The sequence below is a fragment of the Eleginops maclovinus genome, chromosome 15 (assembly GCF_036324505.1).
Source record: "Eleginops maclovinus isolate JMC-PN-2008 ecotype Puerto Natales chromosome 15, JC_Emac_rtc_rv5, whole genome shotgun sequence".
NCBI lineage: Eukaryota > Metazoa > Chordata > Actinopteri > Perciformes > Eleginopidae > Eleginops > Eleginops maclovinus.
In genome coordinates this window covers 2,260,197-2,283,633 of record NC_086363.1, presented here as the reverse complement: position 1 = coordinate 2,283,633, position 23,437 = coordinate 2,260,197, and the positions used below count along the sequence as shown (strand labels likewise).

Genomic DNA, 23,437 nt, shown 5'->3' with positions numbered 1-23,437 from the left:
GGTGCGCCATGCAATCCAATCAGTGTAAAATGTGCTTTCTTTGGGAGGGGGTCTTAAAGAGTCATTAATAGAATGTAATCGTGTGTATAGAATAAACCCTAAATACAAGTTTGAACCTGGTAATGGGCATCGTATGTGACCTTCGTTTTAGCTGCCAACTCCTGGGTTATTATAACGTGAATCTGCTTCGACACGTTTCTGTCATTATTCCGGTTCCGTTTGTCGTTGGTCTTTTGTCTCTCCCTAGTCTGTTTTTGTTTTGTGGGTTTCGTTACGTTTTGTCCTTTATATTTCGCTATGGTCTCACCTTGGACCTTCTGAAAAGTAAGTTTAAGAAAAACATTGAGAAGTAAATTTCAACGATATTTAATATGTATTCAATATATATTTTTATTACAAAAACATTTAATATTTAAACATTTCAAAGATAACAAGACAGAAGTGGCTGTACATTCTGATGATTTTAAGATAAGACTTACAACTTAATATCGTCGTCAGTCATTACAAAGTTAAGGACTGACGACGATATCATGGTGTTATCATATCACCCCTTCGTTTAACTTAATATGACAACCTCTAAAAGAAAGACAGCTGCGTCTGTAAACAATAACAATTTGTTTTGTACACACTGGAAAAATAAATTAGGTCATGTCACAATACAGCAGCTCCTCTCATTTAAAAAAACAACAAAACCTTCATCAGAAAAACAACAACGTGAAGAAAAGACAAAACCAAGAGAAGGCCTAAAAACTCATTTAGAAACATCCAGAGGTGCAATACAAAAGTTCAAGTATTTCCCCTCAAGCCTAAGTTCTTGATATAATATAAAAGAAAACTGAGCAAAGAAAGAATTTCAGCAGCAAAATTGAGCTTAAAGGAACAGATTCAGCCAAAAGCAATAAAAGATATGTATATCGTTCCCCTCTCTGGGCTCTTTTTGCCTCAGATCTTTGTGTTTTTTTTGTAAAATCAATGGTTTTTAGGAGAGTGAAGACCCTGGAAAATAAAAGGATGTCAGAGCAAACCAATTTTGATATAATTTGAATAAAAAGGCAGCAAAAAGGTGATAAAAAGGACCGAAAAAAGCTTCCTGTGCATCATTGTCCAAGTATTTTGTATCCATTTGTTGGCCCATGGAAAATCAACACTACATTTGCTTTATTATTGCTCAGTTGGACAAAAAAGTCCTTCCTTTATGAAGCAGCAGTTTAGTAGAACTACATATTTTTGGATATCCATGATTCCCCGATAGGAGACACTGACTGATGCACAAGAAGTTTTTCAGACAATTTAGAATTTAATTTGTTGCTGTTTTACTTTTTCGGGAGTCTCCTAATCTGGGTCCATTTAGAGCCTAAGGAGGGGAGTATTACATATCAATTTTTTGGAGTGTACTGTTCCTTTAAAAAGGTACAATCAACGATGAAGTTGGAAAAGATTTTGGGGGTTTCTTTAACTGTGGGGGGAAAAAAAAACAAGTAGCATGTTGTGAAGAAACTCTAAAACTAGGAGGAACCGAAACTGACACGCGTGATGATCGTTGGCTTCGGATAACAACGTCACAACAACTACAGAACGTAATTGAACGTGCTGAACGTTCTCGTTAATAACACTAATGAACATAAACTGCAGTGGAATGTCTGGAAACTAGATCAAAACTTTGCTAAAATAAGTTAAAAAACGAGGAGAAAAGGCGCGAGGGTTTTAGCGTTCAGTTGCTCACAACATGCACCTCGGCCGTTCATTTGGATTTGTGAATACACACATTTTTGTTTTCATTTCTGCACCAAGTACAGAATAATAATTATGGATGTCTGCTTTGCATTTTACTGACTCAAGTGCGAACGATAGTAAGTAGCATGTTGTTGGTATGAAGAAACTAAAAAGTCTGACGCACCTGAAACTACATTCTCTAGTGGAGGTCAACAAAAAAAGAGAGTATTTTATTGTTGGTATTATTTTAGAAAAGCTGCAGATATTTACTACTTTTCCTGAGAGAAGTTGACTTTATGAAGCTGATATTATTACTTTCGACTGCTGTCAAGAATAAATTCACTGGTATGTTTGCAATTTGTGTGCCAGATAAGGGAAACTGGAGCAGAAACCTGCATTGGAATCAATTATTCTAATGTGTAAAATGCTCATTTGATGCACAATAAGGAAGGCGTTTTCCCCCCCCGCTGCTCAAACTCCTTTGCAGAAAATAAAGTGTCAAGTTGATGATACCTTGCCGTGCCTATGAGACGTTTGTTGGGAAGTAAAAGAGCTGTTTAGTTCAGTGCTAACACACGTTTTAGAGTGTGGAGGTGTTGAGGTATCAGCAGGAAACTCTTACCTGTGTTCTCCAATAACATGGAGAAGATATGAAACAGATTCAGAGTTCCTGAAAGAGCTGCTCTTGTTGAAAAATGACCCAAAACCTGCAGAATCAATCATTCCTTGCCTTTAGACTCTCGAATGTAAACCCTGCAGAAAAGAAGTTCTGATAAACCATGAATGAATTGAAAAGTACAAGTTCTTTCCCGCCTGTGTTTGTGCTCCACCTTCTGATCCTGTGGTGAAGCTCCTGCTATAGATCCTCTTTCCCGGCGTCGACGTCCGCCTCCTTCTGTTTCGTGGCGTACTTTTGGTTGAACTGAGTCTGTTTCTCACTTATGATCTTCTTGGCCTGGGCGCTGATCATCGACCTCAGACAGATTATTCTCACCAGCCCCGCCTGCCCCCCCGACACCAGCCAGGTGTGGCAGCACAAGTTGGGGTTGAAACGCACCTGAAGAGAAGAGGAAGGTAATTAAGAAAAGGTTTCTGTGCTCACAGTATCTGCAGCAGAGGTCAACTACACTTTGAAAATACTGAAAGAGGACATTTTCTGCTCATTTTCAGGTTCATATTTGTATTTTGTGACCTGTTTCCTTGCTTTGATGTTCAAAAAGCTCTTAATTTGTGTCTCATTAATTCAGTCGTCCACATGGTTGATGTCTGAATGTGAATAATACCCGTCTCACGTGCAAAATGAACTAAACCTCTTGCTCATAAACCTTACCCAAAAACAAATAGGGTTTTGCCAGAAAATTGTATTCAAGCAAAGTTACGTTTTACTTTCTGTAATACTTCTTTCTATATTCATAGAAACGTGCATACCAAATGAGGCAAATGTGCAGAGTGATATATAAGTTTTAGGCCAAGGAAAACTCCTTTATGCCTCAAAATGGCTAAGATGTCTAACTTTTCATGAAAGGACATTTGTTAGAGAGTCTTTAAAAGGTTCAATCAATGCCAGAAGAGGAAGTCTCAAGGACAGGGACAGATTTCCCCGTGTCATCAGCTTAATGTTTGTCACATTGACTTAACGTCTACAAGCTGAATAGCAGAAGACCGAGTATCGATCCCTGAGGAACTCCACAAATCACGTCAGCTCTCCTAGACTTATTCATCTTGATGACTACTTTTCTTCTCCTTGAGTTATTGTTATTAAAAGCTAACAATACTTGTATTCAAGAGGAATCCACTCTTCCCTGAATGACTCAGCTGTAGCTCTCAGTGAGTCAATATCAGTGCCACCTCATTCCTTTCTCTACCGACGCTCATCTATCCGCCTCTTTACAACCATAAATCCTCCTGGTGCCTATACTTTCATTTTCCTGAGTCAGTCCCTTCCTCTTTCTTATCCATTCATCCCCTTCAGACCAAAAGCCAGTCACTAACCTAATAACATTTTGTGGTCCATCATGTCATCCCAGAGGGCACGGCGACACCCTCCACTCTGCCCCCTCTTAAAATTAAACACATCAAATCCTCAAATGGCTGCTCTCTATTTCCCCCGCCCTCCTTTCCACCGTGGGGTGACATTTTTCTCATTTTACACATCATTACACTCAACCCGTCTTTATAGCTGCCCATCAGAGGAGGAAGGGGCTTTTCTTCTGCCTCTCACCTCCTTTTCTCTTTCATTCTACCGTTGATCTTTCCTGCCTTCACGTCCTGTTGCAGCAGGAGTCTGTGTGTGTGTGTGTGTGTGTGTGTGTGTGTGTGTGTGTGTGTGTGTGTGTCAGAATAAGAATACCTTTATTTGTCCCACAGAGGGGAAATTTACACTGTTACAGCAAGTAAAAAGCCAAAGATGGCTTGATATTAATTAAGAAGCATACATACAAATATGACAAATAAGGTAGAAATGAGACAATTAATGCGTGTGTGTGTGTGTGTGTGTGTGTGTGTGTGTGTGTGTGTTACCTTGTGTACTGCAGCCATTGGCATCTCATCCAAGGTCAGCTTCCTCTTCAGCTCCGTGTTTTTCATGTGTTTCCACAAAGCTCCCTTATCACTTCCTGCAAAGCTTACCTGAAAGCAGGAATTTAGATGCTCATGATATTGTAACGTGTGCAGTGTGTGTGAGTTTCAAATACAGTATTATATTAAGATTAAATGACACTAAAGGCTGAACCAGTAAATCATGTTTTTCTAAACCTGTGCAATAAATACCGGAGCTAACTAACCCATTAGCTTCGCACCAATCACACCTCTCATTACACAATGCCTGTCATTGTCAGACTATTAATGTTCAAATCTGTTTACAGCCTCTTTAAAGGCTAAATATTTATTAAATTAACCTTTTGATTGAAGTGTTGTGGCGGGGAAGAATGATGCAAAGTAATCAATCCTTCTTACATCGCAAATCCAACATCAGTCAAAAGAATCTCAATTAGTTTTCCAAATTGTGCAGCCCTAAATACTTTTTAAATGTTGGCTAAAATGCAGTCTAAATTAGCAAAATAATGATAAGGAACAATAAGTAAGGATAAAAAACTGTCCAGGCGTTGCTTCATGACTTTTACGTGTTGCTTCTTTGAATCTACTCACCGTGTTGATGTCTTTGTGGTGGAGGTAGAATCTCTTCTCAGCATCTTTGTACGTCTGGATGCGCAGAGAAAGACCATTATCATTTCCAACACTTCCTCCGTTTACATTATTGTTCTCATTCCCTCCTTCAGATGCTTGAACATCATCTCCTTCTTCCACTCCTTCAAGCTGTTGATTTTCTTCTGTCGGTGCATCATGAGGCTCCAGAGAAGTGATGTAAAGGGGCTGAAGACAAACAGAGAGGGGGAACACGTTAACCTAAGGGCAAATAGATTGAGTCGTGCTGTAGTTCCTTTATAGCCCAACATTAGCCTCCTTTAGCTTAGCGGTGGTGACGTGAAGTCATGTGACCGTGCTGTAGTTCCTTTATAGCCCAACATTAGCCGCCTTTAGCTTAGCGGTGGTGACGTGAAGTCATGTGACCGTGCTGTAGTTCCTTTATAGCCCAACATTAGCCGCCTTTAGCTTAGCGGTGGTGACGTGAAGTCGTGAAGTCAAATCCAAAAGAAACAATACAGAAACCTAATCAAATAATCAGAAAGAATACTTACAAAGCGTCTCTCTAAAGTGCGTTTGACGTATGACGCAGCGATGCTGATCTGAGGTAACAGGAAGAGGATCACCTCTCCCACACTGTCTGCTGTCATTACGATGTTCATCCACTCTGTGTAGGATAAGGACTGCAACAGAAAAATCGGCCTTAAGATATTGTGCTTGCTGTTTCCCTCTTGAATTATCATGCTTTTTCAACAGTGTTATGTGGCATTATATATTATAACGGGTTGATATCCAGTGAAAACATTGGTCTCTAAATTAGGGCATTTAAAAAGGAAGTTAAAGTAATTAAAAACTTTAAGGGTTATAGAGGATACGACTGTTATTAAATACAATGAAATGACCTAAAACTAACACTGAAAGTACTTTTAAGATACGAGTGTGTCAGATATATATTCCTCTTCTGAGCCATAGAGCTCCATTGCTGAAAAAATAAGAGCACACTTACCCACAGAGTGCCTGTCCGGGGAATGGCAAAGACAGAGCGCATCTGATGGTCAAAGTAATGCACCCCCTGCGAAAAGTAACTGGATAAAAAATAAAAGCAAAACAATTAGACAGGAAACGAGGGACAACTTATGTCTTAGCTTGACCCCCTTTCAGAGAAGCCAACCGGTTGTAAAACGAAATTCAACTTGATGTTCATGGGGACCATAGGGACCATTAGGGACCATCAGTCCTGCCACTGTTATAATGTTCAAAAAATACAACATGCTAATGTACGGAAGAGGATGTTCTCGGAGTTTTGAGAATTTCAGTTTAGTTTTGGTCTTCTTCTGACTTCTAACAAATAATTCCAACTTTCTTTTTCAGAATTCCAAAAATGTTCCCAGAATTCAAAACATAAGATTTTGTTCAACTCTTCATATACCAAGGGAAACACCAACCTTTTCCATTCAGGTTTATTAATGTAAAACCTTTAAACACAAGGCTATAGAGTCAGGATGTCAAGTTTACCAATGTGTCGTTGTAGAACTTATCTCAGGTGGAGAAACAGAGAGGATGTCTCACCCTGCATAGGCGTTCTCCTGAGACAACAGGAGTCCCGGTGCATTCAAAGGCCAGCAGACCTCCGTGGTGAGGTGGCGTTTCTGAACAGTAATGGGGTTGTAGAGCCTCCTCAGATCCCACGTCTTCAGATAGCGGTCCTCTCCTGCCGTCACCAGCAGGTGTCTGAGGGGCAAGGAGAAAGAGCTTGAAGTCAGATTTGAATAAAAACCTTCCAAAGACACGTTTTTAGGGAAGCAATACATGACTTTCCATCAGTATGAAATATAAAAATGGATAAGTCAAGACTCACGATTCATTCAGAATCTATCTTCTGTTTTATTCCCTCTACTGTACTTCAATGTTTCGTCGTTGTAATGATGTGAGCTAATATCTGCTCTACTGAATATGTGAATTTATTTCAACGCTACAACAATGACATGAAATGCATCACTCCCCCTGACACAAGTGTCTGCCTTAAAACAAATGAAGACCGCGCAATCAATATCAAAACAAGACAGATTCCTTTGTGATGAAACCCAGTGGGGAAGAGATGACAAACCGTGCAGGTGGACAAAAGAAAAGAAGAAGAGGAACAGAGAGAGGCAGTTTCATCCCGTTCAACATGGCTGTGTAATTAAAAAGCAGTGATCCAGACCGGACGTGTGTCCTCACTCTGGAGGATACATCTTCTTATTCATGTACAGAGTTCAACTTCAGGTTAACACCCTCTACATCTACACACAGAATAACAATTCACAAGTGTGAAGCACAAACACTGGCAATGATTAATAGTGGTTATCATTTGTACATGTTTCATCCATTTCTTTGTCTTCATTAGTTCGTTTTTTTCCGATCGGTAAAATTTTCTGCCCATTTTCTGTGTTTTTTTGGTGTCTTTCTTCATCATTATCAAAGCTTAATTTTCATTCTTCTTATTTTCGGTTTTCTCCTGAAGCTGGGTAGCGGTTTATAGCATAATCTTTACTCCTCACGCCTATTCTTTTATTATCGAATCGGAGGATCTTTATTTGCCACACACTCATGCAAACGGCTCACACAGTGAAATTCGATCTCTGTTTTTAACCCGTCCTAGTACTAGGAGCAGTGGGGAACTATTGTACAGCGGGCCGTCTACACTCCATCTTAGGTATTTTCGGGGATTTGAACCAGCGACCCTATGGCTCCCAGTCCATGTCCCTACTGACTGAGCCACCGTCGGATTATCTGGGCTCATTTTAAGTGTTTAAAAGTGGTCATTCCTGCAGAGGGGGGGCTCTGGTATATGAGATTAAACTCATGTAGGCGAGGGAGAGCATCAGCAGAGTCTGGAAGCTGATGGTCAATACAAAAAGAAGTAGTTTTTCAGCATTTCTACTAGAATTGTAATCTCAGCACTTCTCCTAAAACTGTATTCCTGTCAAGGCAAGAGAGACCGTGTGAAACAATTTAAATCATACGACACAAAAAGCAGTGTTAAGCATTCTAAAGGTGGTTTGTCAGCTCCTTAAATCCCTAACCCAGACTACTTGAGCAGTTTAGGGGAAATAAAACTCCCTAATATCAGAGGCAGGTGACAGAAAATAAAAAGCCAATTTCTGCACGGTATATTCCGTAAGGCCTTTTGCTGACATGCATAGGTGATGCAAATGACCCCTCCATCTTTCTCCTCATCTACACATTCATCAGCTGAGTAACGGAGCAGAGAAGTCCTTTTAGGAGGGATGAAACCCCGTGTCCGAGGGTTTAAATTAAATGCTGAGCTATGACCTCATATTATCTATCACATATTGGCCGGTAAGTGTCATCTCTACACCTGTACCATTTAGGATGTACGTGTAATTAGGCGATTGGGACATGTCTCCATGCTCTAATGTTCAGAAAGCTCTTTATGTTTCTCATACTGCCTGTGCTGCAGGTCCTCTTTTCACCCTCTGTCTGAAACCAGAGCCCAGTCTGCTCTGTTTGGTTAGCTGGCCGGCTCTGTTGTGATTGGCTCAACTGCTTAGAGATGTCCCGCCCCCTTAACCTATCACATAAAATGTGTTGGAGTGCTAGCCAATAGAAGAAGGAGTGTTACATTGATGTCAATTTGTTCCGAGAGGAAACAAAGGAGGCGTTTTTAAGAGGATAAATACCTCAGAAAGACAAACAAACCCCTGGCTGTGTTTTCTGAAAGTCTTAAGCCGGATAAATAATGCTTGCTTGAAGTCTAAGCTTCAGAGTTTATCGAGCATTTAAATTCAAATATTCAGAAAGCCCGAAGGCCAGTGGATGTTGACTAGCAGAGAGATAATCTGAGCGGTGTCAGCCTCCAGAGGACATGGCAGCACGCCCGGCCTTGTGCCTTACTTTTTGAATTAGGTTCTTTATAGAAAGGAACAACAGCCCTTTTCTGCCAAACTCAAGCACAGTTTTGTACTTTCAGGATTTACTGAACCAGTACTGCTTTTAACAACACACCTTATAATTGCCTGTAAATAAAACTGCCAAACTAATGGGTAAAGAAACCCAGAGGGAAATCCTGCAGCTCAAATCCTCCGCCCTTAATGTGTTTTCTTAGTATGCATGTTTCTTAGCTTGGTTTTCCTTATCCCTATGTAGACACACATTATGAGAGTGCAGCATCAACATACAGGTGATTTTAAAGTCATTTTTTGGGGGCTTTTTGCCTTTAATCGGATAGGACAGTGGGAGAAAGAGTCGGGGTGGGATCCGGAAAGGACCACGGGTCCGGAATCGAACCCGGGTCCCTGGCGTACGGTGCAGGTGCCCGAGCCAGTTGCGCCACGGCCGGGGCCACAGGTGATTTTAGATGTGATTACCTGGAAGCGGGACAGAAGTCCAGGGCCCGGACGGCGTGGTCGTGAGCCAGGAAGCATCGATACGGCAGCAAGCTGAGCGAGTTATCCGGCTCTCGCACTCGCAACAGCGCCGACTTCGTGTTCAGATCCCAAAGACCCACCATTCCTGGAGAAAGAGAGGAAAAATGTAACACAAAAGCTGAAAATACCAGCTCAAATTTCCTCATTTTAACCTGCAAAATACATCAAAAAATGATTTAAAGAAACTACTTGTAGAGTGATATCTGTAGGGAGAAGATCATTTCTCCACCAGTGACAGGAATAATTCAGAGGCGTGCGGATGAACCTGAGGGGATTTGTTTGTTCTTACAGACACCGAACCGATTGCTCAAGAGCATCTCCAGAAATCAATTCATACCATCGTAAAATCCAATAGCAATTATATCGTGTGGTTTTTCGGGCAGCCAATCCATGCACAGGACTTGTCCGCTCCGTTCGTGGCGAGGCGCTTTGAAGGAGCCCAGCTTCAGCGTTAACACTCCCTCTGCCTGCGGAAAACACAAGGACAAATGTGAGGGTTGGATGTTGTGTTGGCTAATGTGTTATGTGCAGGTGAGCAGAGTTTAACAAGGTAAACAGAGGAGGGGAGGAACAAGCATTTTGAAGAGGATCCTACCTTATATATCGCCAACTGTTCACCGTCTTTCCCTGCAGAGACAAACATAAATCACATTTAGTGAGTGCTTATTGGTGTCGATAGTTAAAACCAGGATGTGTTCAGCATTTAGTCAGGCAGCGGCGCAGTCACTAGAGACTTGGACTACGGATCGTATGGTAGCCGGTCCAAGTTCCCGCACAGACTTAAAATATGGACTGCTATTTAGAGGTCCCAGTTCAACTACTGGGACCTGCCGCGGTGCCTTTGTCAGCTTTAGATTTATTATGGTTCAGGCTAAACTGCTAGTAGTTTGTTCGATGTGAAACTAAACCAGTTCCCAGATGCTATAACATATTTTTTTGTCGTAGAGATCGGGGAGAACTAGCTGTGCTTAAATACAGGGATAGGAGGCCGACGGATGGCTCAGTGGTTAGAGGCCAGTTCGAATCCCAGTTCAAATCCCAAACTGACAAATCAATTTGGGCAATCTCTAGCCCTCTCCCCTTTAAGGTTTCCAATAATTTAGAAAAAATAATCAAACATTTTTTTTAAACAGGCATTTAAAAAAAAAATCTGAAATTTGAAAAAAAGGAAGAATTTTTAGGAATAAAATATTCTGAAGAAATAATCGAAAATTCTAAAAAGTCGAAATTTGGAGACAAAAAGTTTGTATTTTTAAAAGAAGATCATTTGGGCCACATGAAGAAGGAGTTAGAACAATTAGAAAAGTGTGGGCCATTTTTAAAAGTCGAAGTTTAGAAAAAAAATCTGAAATTTGAATAAAAGTCTGAATTTTTATAGAACTATTTCGAAATTCTAAAAAGTCGTAATGTGAAAAAAAGTCAGAATTTCAATGAAAGATGTAATAAAATACAACTGAAGAAAAAGGCAAATAAAAAGGCAAAAATCTGTACATGAAAATAAATCTGGATCGGTGTATTGGTTAGTATAAATAAAGATATCATAATGAATTGCACAGGTAGGAGGATATAGGGAACATGATGAAGACGAGACACAGATTAAAGTCACGCAGCAGCTGATAACCCCCCCCCCCCCCCCAGCACCTCCCTGATGTTGCTGTGAAATGACTGCATGTTAGGAGCCACTTTAGAGGTCATTCTGCTGCCGGCCCTGACAATCACTGCTGTTTACTGGATGTAGAATCCAATAACAAAAAGAGGAGTCCCACTGTTCCCCACCATTAGCTTCCTCTCCTCCTCCAGTTTACATTACAGATCAGATCAATACAGTCTCTCGCTGCTCCTCATCTACTCACCTCAGCTCAGGAAAACACACACTCACACTTTTATATGACTTATGTCCTAAATCAAGTCCTAATCTCTGGTATCTTTCCCAGACCAACATTTAGACCCCGTCAGTGAGAGTATGTCAACACAGTGTTCATACAGGGAAGGGATCTGAGGTTTTTCGGACTTCTCAAAGCCGATTACAGTGAGATATAGGACCAAACTTTACAAGAAACAGTATTGAACATAATCAATTGTAGCTCAAACAGGGGGTTTTCTATATAAATAAAGTATGAGGCGCTAACGTCACTTCCAGCCAAAGGTTGGCCCCGCCCACTTTCCGTTGGGACCCTATATATGTTGTTCCCAGTCTAATGTAACTGTTGATGGTGGCTAGCCTGCATCACACGCAGGATTTCCTGTTAAAGTGGCAATAAATAACAATAATAACAGTAGTTAATTAACATTAGCTCAGCTTATTACCCTCATATAAAGCTTGTCCAGTGCTTAACCTTGAACTCAACTTTACAAATAGATCCTGAGCATCATCTTAATTTTTAAAAAAGCCTCAAACTGCAGACTGATAAAGGTCTGGTTCATGTGTTTAATAAGAGTACAACACACACTTTATCCTGGCCTCCCTGTGACCCGTCCTGGATGATTGACAGAGTCGGGATACACGGCTACTAGAAGGAAAATTCATAGCTTCCAACACTAACAACTGGCCGCGGTGATGCATCTTCTTTGTCATTTCAATTATAGATCCTTGTCTGATGAAGAACGGCGCAGTAAATTACGTGCCTTCACTACGGACTCTCACATTCTCCCTTTTGTCTTTTTTTTGTGTTACCCCTCCTCCTCCAATTCTGCAGCTTTATTTAACAGCCTCCTCCTCTAAGTCACTTCCTCATTCATTCTGCAGATGGGACGGACAAAAGCCATTTATAATTATCTGTCGCAAACAGCACTGAGCGACACACACACACACACACACACACGAACACACACACACACACACACACACACACACACACACACACACACACACACACACACACACACACACACACACACACACTAACCCTGTCCAAGTCAATTCCACCCTTTCATCTGATGGGTATTATTTCCACCCATGGTCGTGTTAGAGAGATAATCTGCATTCAATTAGTGCTCATCACGTCTATAAGGAGCTGTAACGTATTTCACAGGTCATTTTTCACTCGGTTAAACGTGTATTTAACAGTCTCTCCCCGTCCTCTCTAGGGCCACTTCAAAATGCATTGCCCCGTCTGCCTCTAGAAGAACAGGCGAGCTGAGGGGTGAGATTTTTCTGCTGCAGGATACACTCCAGGTCAGCAGCTCAAAGTGACAGCAGAGTTTATTTATCAAATGGCTACATCCTGCCTGCTATAAGTAATCATTAGGTCACTTATTGAAATGTTTATGGTTAAGGAACCAAATCAAAATGCTTGCTGAGTAGTTAATGAAAGTAATCATTAGCTAGAGGTTGGATTAAAGGGGCCCTACTATGCTTTTTGGGGGTCCTGTAGTCTGTTCTCTAGGTTTTGTTGCATGTAAATGGTCTCCAAAGCCAAAGTGATATCCCTATGTAACACTCGCGCTTCTATTGGCTAGCGTTGTACACACATTGTATGAGATAGGCTAAGGGGCGGGATCTCTGAGAGGTTCACCAATCAGAGCAGACTGGGCTCTGGTTTCAGACAGAGGGTGAAAAGAGGAGCTGCAGCACAGGCAGTATGAGAAAAATAAAGAGCCCGTATTTCAACTCATTTGACCTGTATCACACATTGCCTTCACTGTGATTTAGGTGATGCACTGTTGCCATTTTGATAACCATACTGATTCCTCGTGCAGCCCTAGCTACGACCCTGTTGCTCAGCAGGGGTCCAGGTCTCGGTTCACTTCTCTCCCTCTGTGTGTGTGTTTGTGTTCAGGAGGCGTTGTTTCTAAATGTGAGTGCTCTGCAACCTTTCTCTCTACAACTGTAACCTATGGGTGCAGGCAGGGGACTGATGGAGAGGCTCTCCGCACCCAATGACCCGTGGCTACAAAATAAAATGGAAACCAGGGGCCATGAAGAAACGGCGTTAAAGAATACAAAAAAGATGGAAATGTCAGGATTTATTCGGCTTTCTATGTCTGGAAATTATTCTTCATTGGAAAACTAAGCCATGTGTAATATAGAGGAGTGTGTTGTCGGCCAATATACTGTATTTAATTCAAATAGTAACACATGGATGAGCTCCTCGGTAGTGGAGCCCCTAAATCAAAATTGTGTGTTTGTCTATTTCAATGCATGGGAGTGTCATATATTCTATTATGTATAATTATTATGTATTATATGGAGCTGGTGTTCATTCTGGGGAGAAATGAGGTTTTTCCACATTGTAGAATAATAATTTAATGATAAACCTTAACATAAAAAGCTCAAATGTACACTTTGTACTATATATATATGCTCAAATTAATAAATACAGTGGTGTTTTAGTAATAATGAATAAATTAAAAGGTTAAAACCATATAATTGCATGAAATGTGGAGTGTACTTAATCCAAGTAAATACTAATGTGTGCATGCTCATGTAGAAATATTGCATTAAATGTCATTCACAGGCGACATGTGGTCGTTTAAAGCTCTAAAACAAATCAAACTCTGCAAGATGCCGTAATTATTTGAAAAAAATCATAGTTCACACTAATAATCACACTAAAACACATGTTATAACCTTTATATAAGGTTAAATATCCGCCTCTAAAGATACGTCCTGTAACAAAAGGCTTTAAGGGATGTAAGGTTGGGATTACTGCGATATAAAAAACTGTGGAAGCGTTTTTCTTTCCCAGTCTGTGCTCTGCTGAAATGTTATGTTCTTAGACTGGTGCAGTGTTTAATCAGATGGGCAGACACAGACAGATAAACACACACGCACACACACACACACACACACACACACACACACACACACACACACACACACACACACACACACACACACACACACACACACACACACACACACACACACACACACACACACACACACACACACACACACACACACTTCTGTGTATGATGGATGTTGCAGATAAACTGGCCATTAATCACATTCATACAGCGTTCTATCAGCACAGCTCCAGAGGCAGCTGACGCAGTGATCTAAATGGACCCGGCCACAGGCTCCAGCATCAATAATGCCAGCACACACTCCTGGAAAGCATTGTGTGTGTGTGTGTGTGTGTGTGTGTGTGTGTGTTAGGCTTTCAGTTAGCTGTTAAAGCTGCATTAAACAGTTTAATAGACCCGCAAGCACTAAACATGCACGAACACTCGAGGAGGATGAGGGTCTTCATTGATACTGTCCTATAACGACGTCCCTGTCTGATATGATGGATATGCTGCCGTGTGACTGATTTCATACCTAATGCTGACTTAAAGGGGCCCCATTATCCTCATATTTCTATTCCGTGTCTCTCCTGGGTCATGTCTCCATGCTCTAATGTTCAGAAAGCTCTTTATGTTTCTCATACTGCCTGTGCTGCAGCGCCTCTTTCCACCCTCGGTCTGAAACCAGAGCCCAGTCTGCTCTGATTGGTTAGCTGTTGTGATTGGTTAGCCTCTTAGAGATGTCCCGCCCCTAAGCCTATCACGTACAATGTGTTGGAGCGCTAGCCAAGAGAAGCAAGAGTGTTACACAGTGATGTCACTGTGTTTTGGGAGTAAACAAAGGAGTCCAATGGAAGAAGAAAAAGTATAATAGGCCCATGAAATCAGCTTATGTATAAATGTGTTGCCTTGAATCATAAATCTAAAACAATTGAGTTAGCGGATCAACAGAATATTCTTCAGCAACTTTTTTCTGTCATTTTTAGGATCAAGAATCTCAAATATTCACTGATTCTAGCTTCTCGGGTTGTATAGATTTGCAGCTTTTCTCAGTTTTATAACATTAAATCAGTAAACAGAATAGCTAAATGTTTTGGCATCAGAAACCTGGCTTTTAAGAAGTTGTAAGTTGTCATTTTTAACTATATTTAGACATATTATAGAAGAACAATTAAAAAGATAATTGAGAAAACCATCAAAATAATCTTAGTTGTAAAACAATCCCTCCATCCATCCATCTTCTCCCGCTTTTCCGTCAGGGTCGCGGAGGTAACAGCTCCAGCAGAGAGCCCCAAACTTTCCTTTCCCTGGCCACATCAACCAGCTCTGACTGGGGGATTCCAAGGCGCTCCCAGGCCAGCGAGATATGCCTCATAATCCTTTTTGAAATCTGGTTTTCTGTGATTATTTGTGACTACATACTTCTATAATTCCCCCTATGTATTCATGATCAAACAATGTATACGTATATTGCTCAAAATTGTGATTTACAGTCAGCCAAACCAGGACCTTTAAAGTGGTTTTGACTCTTCTTTCAACCTTTCCCTTAATGTGGGATACCTGCTCTCCGGATATCAAATGTGTTTGCTTTGAGGCGACTCTTAATGTCCGAGTCAACAAATGGACCCAAATCACTCTCAGGGATGTCATGATGCTTCAAAGTCCCTATGGCTGCAGCAGAAAGCCTCGCCTTCACGCAGTCAGAGAAGATGTCTCTGTGAGTTGATACAGAAACACAAAAGAGGTGGATTTGTTTGCCTACATTCTCTGTTTCTGTTTTGTTGTGGAGCAACACACTGCAGCAAAGCTTCTGTTCAGTGAGATGAGAACAGATCCAGCTGTTGAGTTGTATGCTGCCATGGAAAACACCTCTGAGGCTTTACTGCAGTCCTGTACTCAGGAGGAATCAGGTACACAACCTACTGAGGGCAGAGGGTTAGAAAGGCAACGCTGCCCTCTGCTGACCACAGGACACACTTCAATGTTGGTGTCTGAATATTTTTCATAGTATGATAAAGTAAATGCATGGTTACTACTCTAATAGGGTTGTATACAGACTGTAAACAAATCTGATTCAGACTCACCAGCCTGCTTCTTGTTGGTGTGCAGAGCATCAGGGTGGGGCAGGCTATAAATGGTGACCACACCATTGGAGGTAGCAACAGCCAGGAGTCCCAGTCTGGGCAGGAAAGGAGCCTTTGGTGCAAGATATTTAGAACATGTTTTAATTGTCACACATTGACGAACCAATCCAGACTGAATATGCATGAACTAGCCTCCTAAAAAATCATGATGAAGAACACCTCACCTTCCTGCCACAGGTGGGGGGCTCCCAGCCTCCTGCAGAACACCAGCTCAGCTGCCAGATGAAGCCTTTGTCCTGAGCCAAGCCGTAGGCCAAAGCTGGAGGAGAGTTGGGTCTGCAGGGACAGAGGAGGATGCATCATGCAAAACAAACGAGGAGGAATAATAATATTTGAAATAGATAATTATGGGGCTTTGATGAAGGATCAGTCCCAGCTTCCTCGAGTCCAACGTGATTATTCTAAATGTCTAATTTTGTCAGTCCAAATCCCAAAGATAGTGAATTTTATATGTTTTCAGAGAGAAAAAGCAGCAAATCTCAACATTTAAGAGACAAAAAAACCAGGATGATCTTAAATTGTACAAGAAAAAATACTTCAAAGATTAAGTACATCATAAATATATTCGTGCAGGCTGCAAGTTTCCTTTGAGAGTCTTAAAAAAAAAGCTGTTTTGTATAAAAAATAACGTTGAAGAAGAATCATATGACAAATCAATGAGTCGTCAAATCGCTGCAACCACCTCAAAATAAATTGATTCAGCCGGTGCTACATCATCCTGTTCCTGTTCACCTGCAGTTGTACTTCAGCGGGCCGAGGTCCCACAGCTGGACGAGCGCAGGGCCTCCGTACATCTTGTTGAAGCAGTGCTGGTCGTCCATCCCGCGATGGCAGGACACAGCGAGGTACTGCGAGGCCGGAGCTCCGTCAGGGGTGGGACACCACTCCATGGCCCAGACCGGTCCTCCAGCATACAGCAACATGTCCCAGCGCTCCTGGTGGGCCGGCAGTGCAGAGAACCTGGAACACAAACACGGACACTTTAAAATAAAAAGGAGGATTTCACTTTAAAAAGACAAATCTGACTTTTAAAATGTAGGCAATAAAGTTTATATTTTTGAAAGCTAAATTGCATTTGTTTTGTGAAGACATGTTCTGATATATGTGTATGATGCTCAGTCTGACCTGCTGAGTCTCTGCAGAGGCGTCTCCTCCTTACTGAGGCCGTCTCTGGACACTCTGAAGGCCGCCGACTGAAGCTCCTGAGGCAGGTACTTCTCCACATCACTGAGTAACACGATAAGAAGACAGGCAGGATTATTACATACCTAAAACATATACCCATTAAAATACCAAGTAAAAATAAAATCAGATGCACTCATAACACACTTGTGATTCTATTAATCATTTCACATTTCAGTAAGATGCTGCAGTGATCAAATATCTCATCTCAGCAAATAAACTAACCGCATCTTGACAAACTTGTACACCAAAATAGGTTTTAGCTTTAAACATGATCAGCTGTTCACAGGTACTGAATGCCAAGGAGCTGGGGGGCTTGCATGGGTTAGACGTTTGTGCAAAAATAAAATATAAATCAGTCGAAATGATAGAAGTAATACTAGACTGGCCATTGTAGTGAAAAAGGTAAAAATGTTTCTGTATAGAGCACCTTTTAAGTGCACCTTCTCATCAGAAATAAAGCTTTAAATACGACTATGAGCTTGTCTTTAATTCCTTTACAAGATCCCTTATTGTAGAAAAGTCAAGTTTATTTATAGAGCACCTTTAAAAACACAATCATGATCATAGTGTTTAACAAAAAAGATTTAATTAAAAGCATTTGACCAAAAAACGTAGTTGAAACAGTTAGGTCATGATAGAAACAACAAGGTGCCAACAGGGAGAAAGGTCCAACTTAGATCCAAACTATTTCACACTTTTACTTTAAAAGTCCAGTGAAAATAAAACAAAAACAGGATCCTTTCTCTAATAACAAACACAGGTCAAATGTTAACTACCTCTGAGGTACGAGGTTCCAGTCACTGGAGGAGGGGATCCACTCTGGGAACTCCCAGCTGCTGTAGTGCTCCTCCCGGCTGCAAAACACACACATCACAACAGTCAAACACACACTGAAGACAACGAGTGGTTACAAAGGGCTCGTCTCTAAATGTTTGACACATTAGTGTTTTTCAATCACAGATTCTGTCTGCTGCAGGGTGGATGTTTCTTCAATTCAATGTAAACACTTAGTGAAAATAACACAATGCTTAAATATCTGACGGATAGATCTTTATTTTTCATTGTCACAACAGCCAGACTGAAGCTGTTAGCTGTTAGCTACTCACAAGTTCTTGGTGGTCTCAGTAGCTTCCCAAACAGTCTTCATGATGCCGCTGTGGAGTCCGTTGGGGGTTCTGAAATACGGGCCCGCCTGCAGACGAAAAGGAGATAATATCAAATCAATTGTAGTAAAGTGTGATGAACTATTTGTTTGTAGTCCCACCCAGAAGTTAGCCATCGCAACTTCACCCTTGACAAAAAATCTAAAGCTAAAGGCGGCTAATGTTGGGCTATAAAGGAACTACAGCACGGTCACGTGACTTCACGTCACCACCGATAAGCTAAAGGCGGCTAATGTTGGGCTATAAAGGAACTACAGCACGGTCACATGACTTCACGTCCCCACCACTAAGCTAAAGGCGGCTAAAGTTGGGCTATAAAGGAACTACAGCACGGTCACATGACTTCACGTCCCCACCGATAAGCTAAAGGCGGCTAATGTTGGGCTATAAAGGAACTACAGCACGGTCACATGACTTCAAGTCACCACCGATAAGCTAAAGGCGGCTAATGTTGGGCTATAAAGGAACTACAGCATGATCACATTACTTCACGTCACCACCACTAAGCTAAAGGCGGCTAATGTTGGGCAATAAAGGAACTACAGCATGGTCACATGACTTCACGTCACCACCGCTAAGCTAAAGGTGGCTAATGTTGGGCTATAAAGGAACTACAGCATGGTCACATTACTTCACGTCACCACCACTAAGCTAAAGGCGGCTAATGTTGGACTATAAAGGAACTACAGCACGGTCACATGACTTCACGTCCCCACCACTAAGCTAAAGGCGGCTAATGTTGGTCTATAAAGGAACTACAGCATGGTCACATGACTTCACGTCCCCACCACTAAGCTAAAGGCGGCTAATGTTGGGTGTGATGACGTTTAATAGACATTTCTTTTTCGGAAAAGTCATGATCGCAGTTATGAATCCTTTGAATTGAAAATGAAATGCTGCTGTTGCTGTTTTATTTCAAATGTAATCCCTCCGTTGCTAAGAGCTGTTCACTGGTTGCTGGGTAAAAAGCATCAGTTATACTTACAGAGCCTCGGTTCACATTACAGGATCCTGGAGTTCTTCCAAACGCCTCGGAGTCTGAGGCCGATTCCGCCGATGCTGCTTCGTCTTCATTGTCCGTCTCCTCCTCAGCCTCCTCCTCTTCATCAGCAGCATCTGGAACAAAGTCCTCGTCTTCTCCAGAGTCAGAGTCTGCACATTTCCGCTTTTTGCCTTTACGCCCTGCAGGTGATTAATGCCAAGCGGGAGACATAGGTAAATAATGTTATTATGGTGTGTCTTCAATACTGTGTTATACTGACTTCTCATTCTTCTGGAAACTAAAGTGGCAATAGATACGTTCATTTTTAACTTTCGACCAACATTTCTCAGTACATATGTATTCAAAATAAAATCAATATATATAAAATTGTGCAGAATGTGTGACATAAGAATACAATACATCTTGTACCTTTGTTTCCTTTGAGACTTTTCCGCTCTGTGGCACTCTTGTTCCTCGGCTGTGAGCCCGACTCGTCGTTGGGATGACAGAGCTGTTCTTTTGCGAAATTCTGGAGGTACTGCAATGCCCTGGATAAGTTATGTGAACACATTTTGAACATCAGTTTTTATATAGAAAAACTACATTGCTCTACATTGCATTTTTCATCAGAATTAGAATTTTTTAATAGGAAGAATTTGCAGAAAATTAAAAAGAGATGTTCTGAGAGAAAAAAGATTTGAAAAAAGGATAAATAAAATAAAAATGTAATAAAACTTTTCATATAAACAACGTTAAATTAAGAATATGCAATAAAAAAAAGTAAAAAGTCAAATAGAAAATAAAAAAGGAGAAAAATGAATACAAACATTAGAAGTTAAAGTAGAAATGTACAAGCATATATTTCTATTTCTATAAATATACACATGCTAAATTGCATATAAAAAAAGGTGTATGTATGTTTGCACCTCCATCCTGCTAAATGTAATAGACAGTAGATTATTCTGTATGCAACTCACACTTTTGCAGCTCCTCTCCTGCGGCGTCCGCTCGGCGTCATCTCCTCCTCGGCTTCATTCGAAGGTTCCTCTGGAGCGACTTCCTTTACAGGCTGCTGCTTCTTCACATACTTTCTCTTAGGCTTTGGGGTCCCATTTTCCTGCTCCACAGCAGCCTCAATCCCACCCTCCCCAGTTGGGAGACTCTCAGCAGTGGTGGGAGTTTGTTTGGCGGGGGTTTTCTTAGCAAGTGTTTTTTTGGCCGGAGTTTTTTTAGCTGGAGTCTTTTTGGCCGGAGTCTTTTTGGCCGGAGTCTTTTTGGCCGGAGTCTTCTTTGCTCTCACTGCCTTTTTAGGAGTTTCATCCGACTCTGGAAGTGTTTCCTCTTCTTCCCCATCTTCGGTCTGTTGTGTGGTATCCTCATTACTTCCATTCTTCACCGGAGACTTTTCAGAAGCTGCTCCTCGTCCTTTTCCTCGTGAGCTCTTTCTCCGTGTGTTTCGCGGAGATCGTTGCACATCGTTCACCTCTTCAGTTTCATAATCCAAATATTTGGAATTTTTCTTGCGTTTTCTTGAGCTGGGTGATAAGTGGCAACTCTCTGGCCCTGCAGGGACAGCGATGAATTTAGAAAAATAGTGGGTGGAAATCATTAAAAACTATTGAAACCACAATTGAAAGACTTTAGCTTTACTAAAAAAAGACTATCAAATTTACCATGATACACTACATACCAGTACATAATTTTAAACAATATTGTAGACTAACCTATTATTAAGGGATGGAATTGAGAAGGAACATGACATTTTCTATTGTTAAGTCAAGCAGTAACCAGCCAGGGATTGAACCAAGGACTCACGGCTCTGAGTAATTACAACAAAGACTCGTGCCCTAACCACTTAACTATAGGATCGGCCCAGGTGGAGGAAATTTGAACACAACACTGTAATGAAACCAAACAGCTTCCAAGATATTTATTATCCGATTATTATTTGCATATAAGCAGTGATGCTAAGCTGAAACTCAAAGTGCTCCTCCAAAACTGACCATAAGAGTCAACAACAAGCAACTATAGTTTATTTTGCAACAGTATCTTGATATTGCACTTTTGAAATGGATATTAACTTCATGCATTGAGGTGTTACTGCCTGTATTACCTTTTCCAGAGTCAACAGGATCCATAACCCCTGGGTTTGTTGTGCTCTGGTGGTGTTGTCAGGAGCCTCCTCATGTATGGAGTCTTCTCACTCTGAATGAGCTCCAACTGAGAGAAGCAACCAAAATCAAGACAGATATAGCGTTCATGAAACTTTAAAATCAACCAAGCTACATCTGAGAAGTATACTATCTGAGAATATAGTACCAACAAATCAGGATCAGTACTTAAAGAGGCATACAGTGAATGTACACATTTATACAGTAATATTTCATCATAGTATCTCAGGGTTACTCTGGACTGACAGACTGACTCCAAGTTGTCATCCACAATTCTACAACATTGCAAGAGATGTTTTTATTGTATTTTAAAACAATCTGACAACTTACAAAGTAAATATTCTCAGCAAAAATATGTTTTAAGGAAACGTGGAGCTAAAGAGCCAGGCATGATATCGCGTTGTTTGAGGATATTAAACCAAATCTCGTTCAGTATTATGATTATTCTTTGCTATCTTCAGTACTTTCACGTGTACATGAGAGAATATATAGATAGAAACCATGGCTTTCTGATAACTTTAACCACTTATCAATTCGGCATATGTTTATTGTATCATACATATCAAGTTATAATTGTTTAATTACTTTTGTTTCGCGCTTGTTGCCCCGTGTTTCTAAAAATATTAAACGAAATCTCGTTCAGTATTGTGATAATCATATGTTATTTTGTAATTTACGTTTAAATAGGCTAATTAGTAGATAGAAACTATGGATTTTGAATGATTTTTAATCAATGATCAATTCGGCATATGTTTATAGTGTCATACATATCACATTTACAATTGTTTTAATACTTTGGTTTCACATGTGTTTTCCCGGTGACTCGTCAGCTGTGATGCTAACGTCACACAGCTAATGCTAACTGGCTAAAGTGGCCGTTGGTGTTTTCTTTACTGCCGTTAAGTGACTCCTCTCCTTAAATCGGCCAGTAAGCGGTTAACGTCACATGTAATAATACTGGTAACCTTTAATAGCTCACCCTGCAGGAATCTGAGGCTTCCTGGTCCGGTGGCGAAGGCTGAAAAACCTCGTACCGAAACCGGGAAACTAGAATCCGGTCACTCGGGATCGAGTCCCAAATCTGGAACCGGGGTGTAATCCGCGTAATATCACCGGAGCCCTGGAGAAATACCGGGCATGTGATTGTAGCGGTTATTCTTTCTCGTGAGGTACAATATGGACAGTCCCCGCCGCGTTGTTTGAACCTGATTCCGGTTTCTGAAACTCACATCAGACCGCCATGTTACTGTACAGCATGGTGAAACACACCGCCCCCTACCAGCGGAGCAGGGAACTACACCCTTTAACTCTCAACGTCAACACCTGAAGTGATTTATTTATTCTCCAAATCGTGTTTTTATGACAATTTTATATATATTTTAACCTTCCTGTTGTGCTCGTTTCTCCCTCTCTCCCTTTCCGTTTGGTCAAATTTGACAGGTCTGTTTTAACTACTCCTACATTTAAAACAAAACCTTTTTTTTTAACACCCTTTTACAATGTCTCAAAGTACTAGTTTACACACATACACGGAAAATGTAATCCACAATTAGCATGGTTGTGTATTATTTGATGGATGAACATAATATAGGGTTACCCGTTCATTTCCTATGGTGGTCATTTTGGACTGGGAACACCATATGTGTTACAAAGGTGACTTAAGCACTCAAAATCTATTCTATATGTTCAAATGACTAATGTGGAAGATATAAGCCTTGAGGCAATCAAATGTACAACATGATATTTATTACTGATGAAAGTAGTAAAATGGTCAAAT

The 23,437-nt window shown here is 40.9% G+C and overlaps 1 protein-coding gene across 2 annotated transcripts; it reads right to left on the bottom strand.

Annotated features, from left to right (window-relative positions):
• Positions 1-365: 365 nt before the first annotated feature.
• On the bottom strand, positions 366-22,919 carry gtf3c2 (general transcription factor IIIC, polypeptide 2, beta). Of its 2 annotated transcripts, XM_063902775.1 has the most exons (21): positions 22,640-22,919; positions 21,603-21,709; positions 20,467-21,052; positions 19,919-20,037; positions 19,493-19,689; positions 18,451-18,536; positions 18,121-18,198; positions 17,285-17,386; positions 16,892-17,119; positions 16,324-16,435; positions 16,100-16,211; positions 9,883-9,914; positions 9,625-9,754; positions 9,228-9,372; positions 6,427-6,588; positions 5,864-5,942; positions 5,412-5,540; positions 4,861-5,085; positions 4,234-4,341; positions 2,544-2,770; positions 366-2,466 (listed from the first exon to the last, which is right to left on the bottom strand). In XM_063902775.1, the coding sequence occupies exons 2-20, from the start codon at positions 21,625-21,627 to the stop codon at positions 2,570-2,572; spliced, it is 2,856 nt and encodes a 951-aa protein (XP_063758845.1). In that variant the 5' UTR covers positions 21,628-21,709; positions 22,640-22,919; the 3' UTR covers positions 366-2,466; positions 2,544-2,569. The 2 variants fall into 2 exon arrangements, with proteins under 2 accessions (XP_063758845.1, XP_063758844.1); XM_063902774.1 differs by having other exon boundaries at positions 366-2,770.
• Between the last annotated feature and the right edge of the window lie 518 nt (positions 22,920-23,437).

Excerpts from the sequence above, each read along its gene's own strand:
- gtf3c2 (XM_063902774.1), bottom strand. The coding sequence starts at position 21,627 with ATGGATCCTGTTGACTCTGGAAAAG. Across the intron at positions 21,053-21,602 it reads TCCTGTTGACTCTGGAAAAG|GGCCAGAGAGTTGCCACTTA; the intron begins GTAATACAGGCA and ends CTGTCCCTGCAG. Across the intron at positions 19,690-19,918 it reads AAGTCTCAAAGGAAACAAAG|GGCGTAAAGGCAAAAAGCGG; the intron begins GTACAAGATGTA and ends AATCACCTGCAG.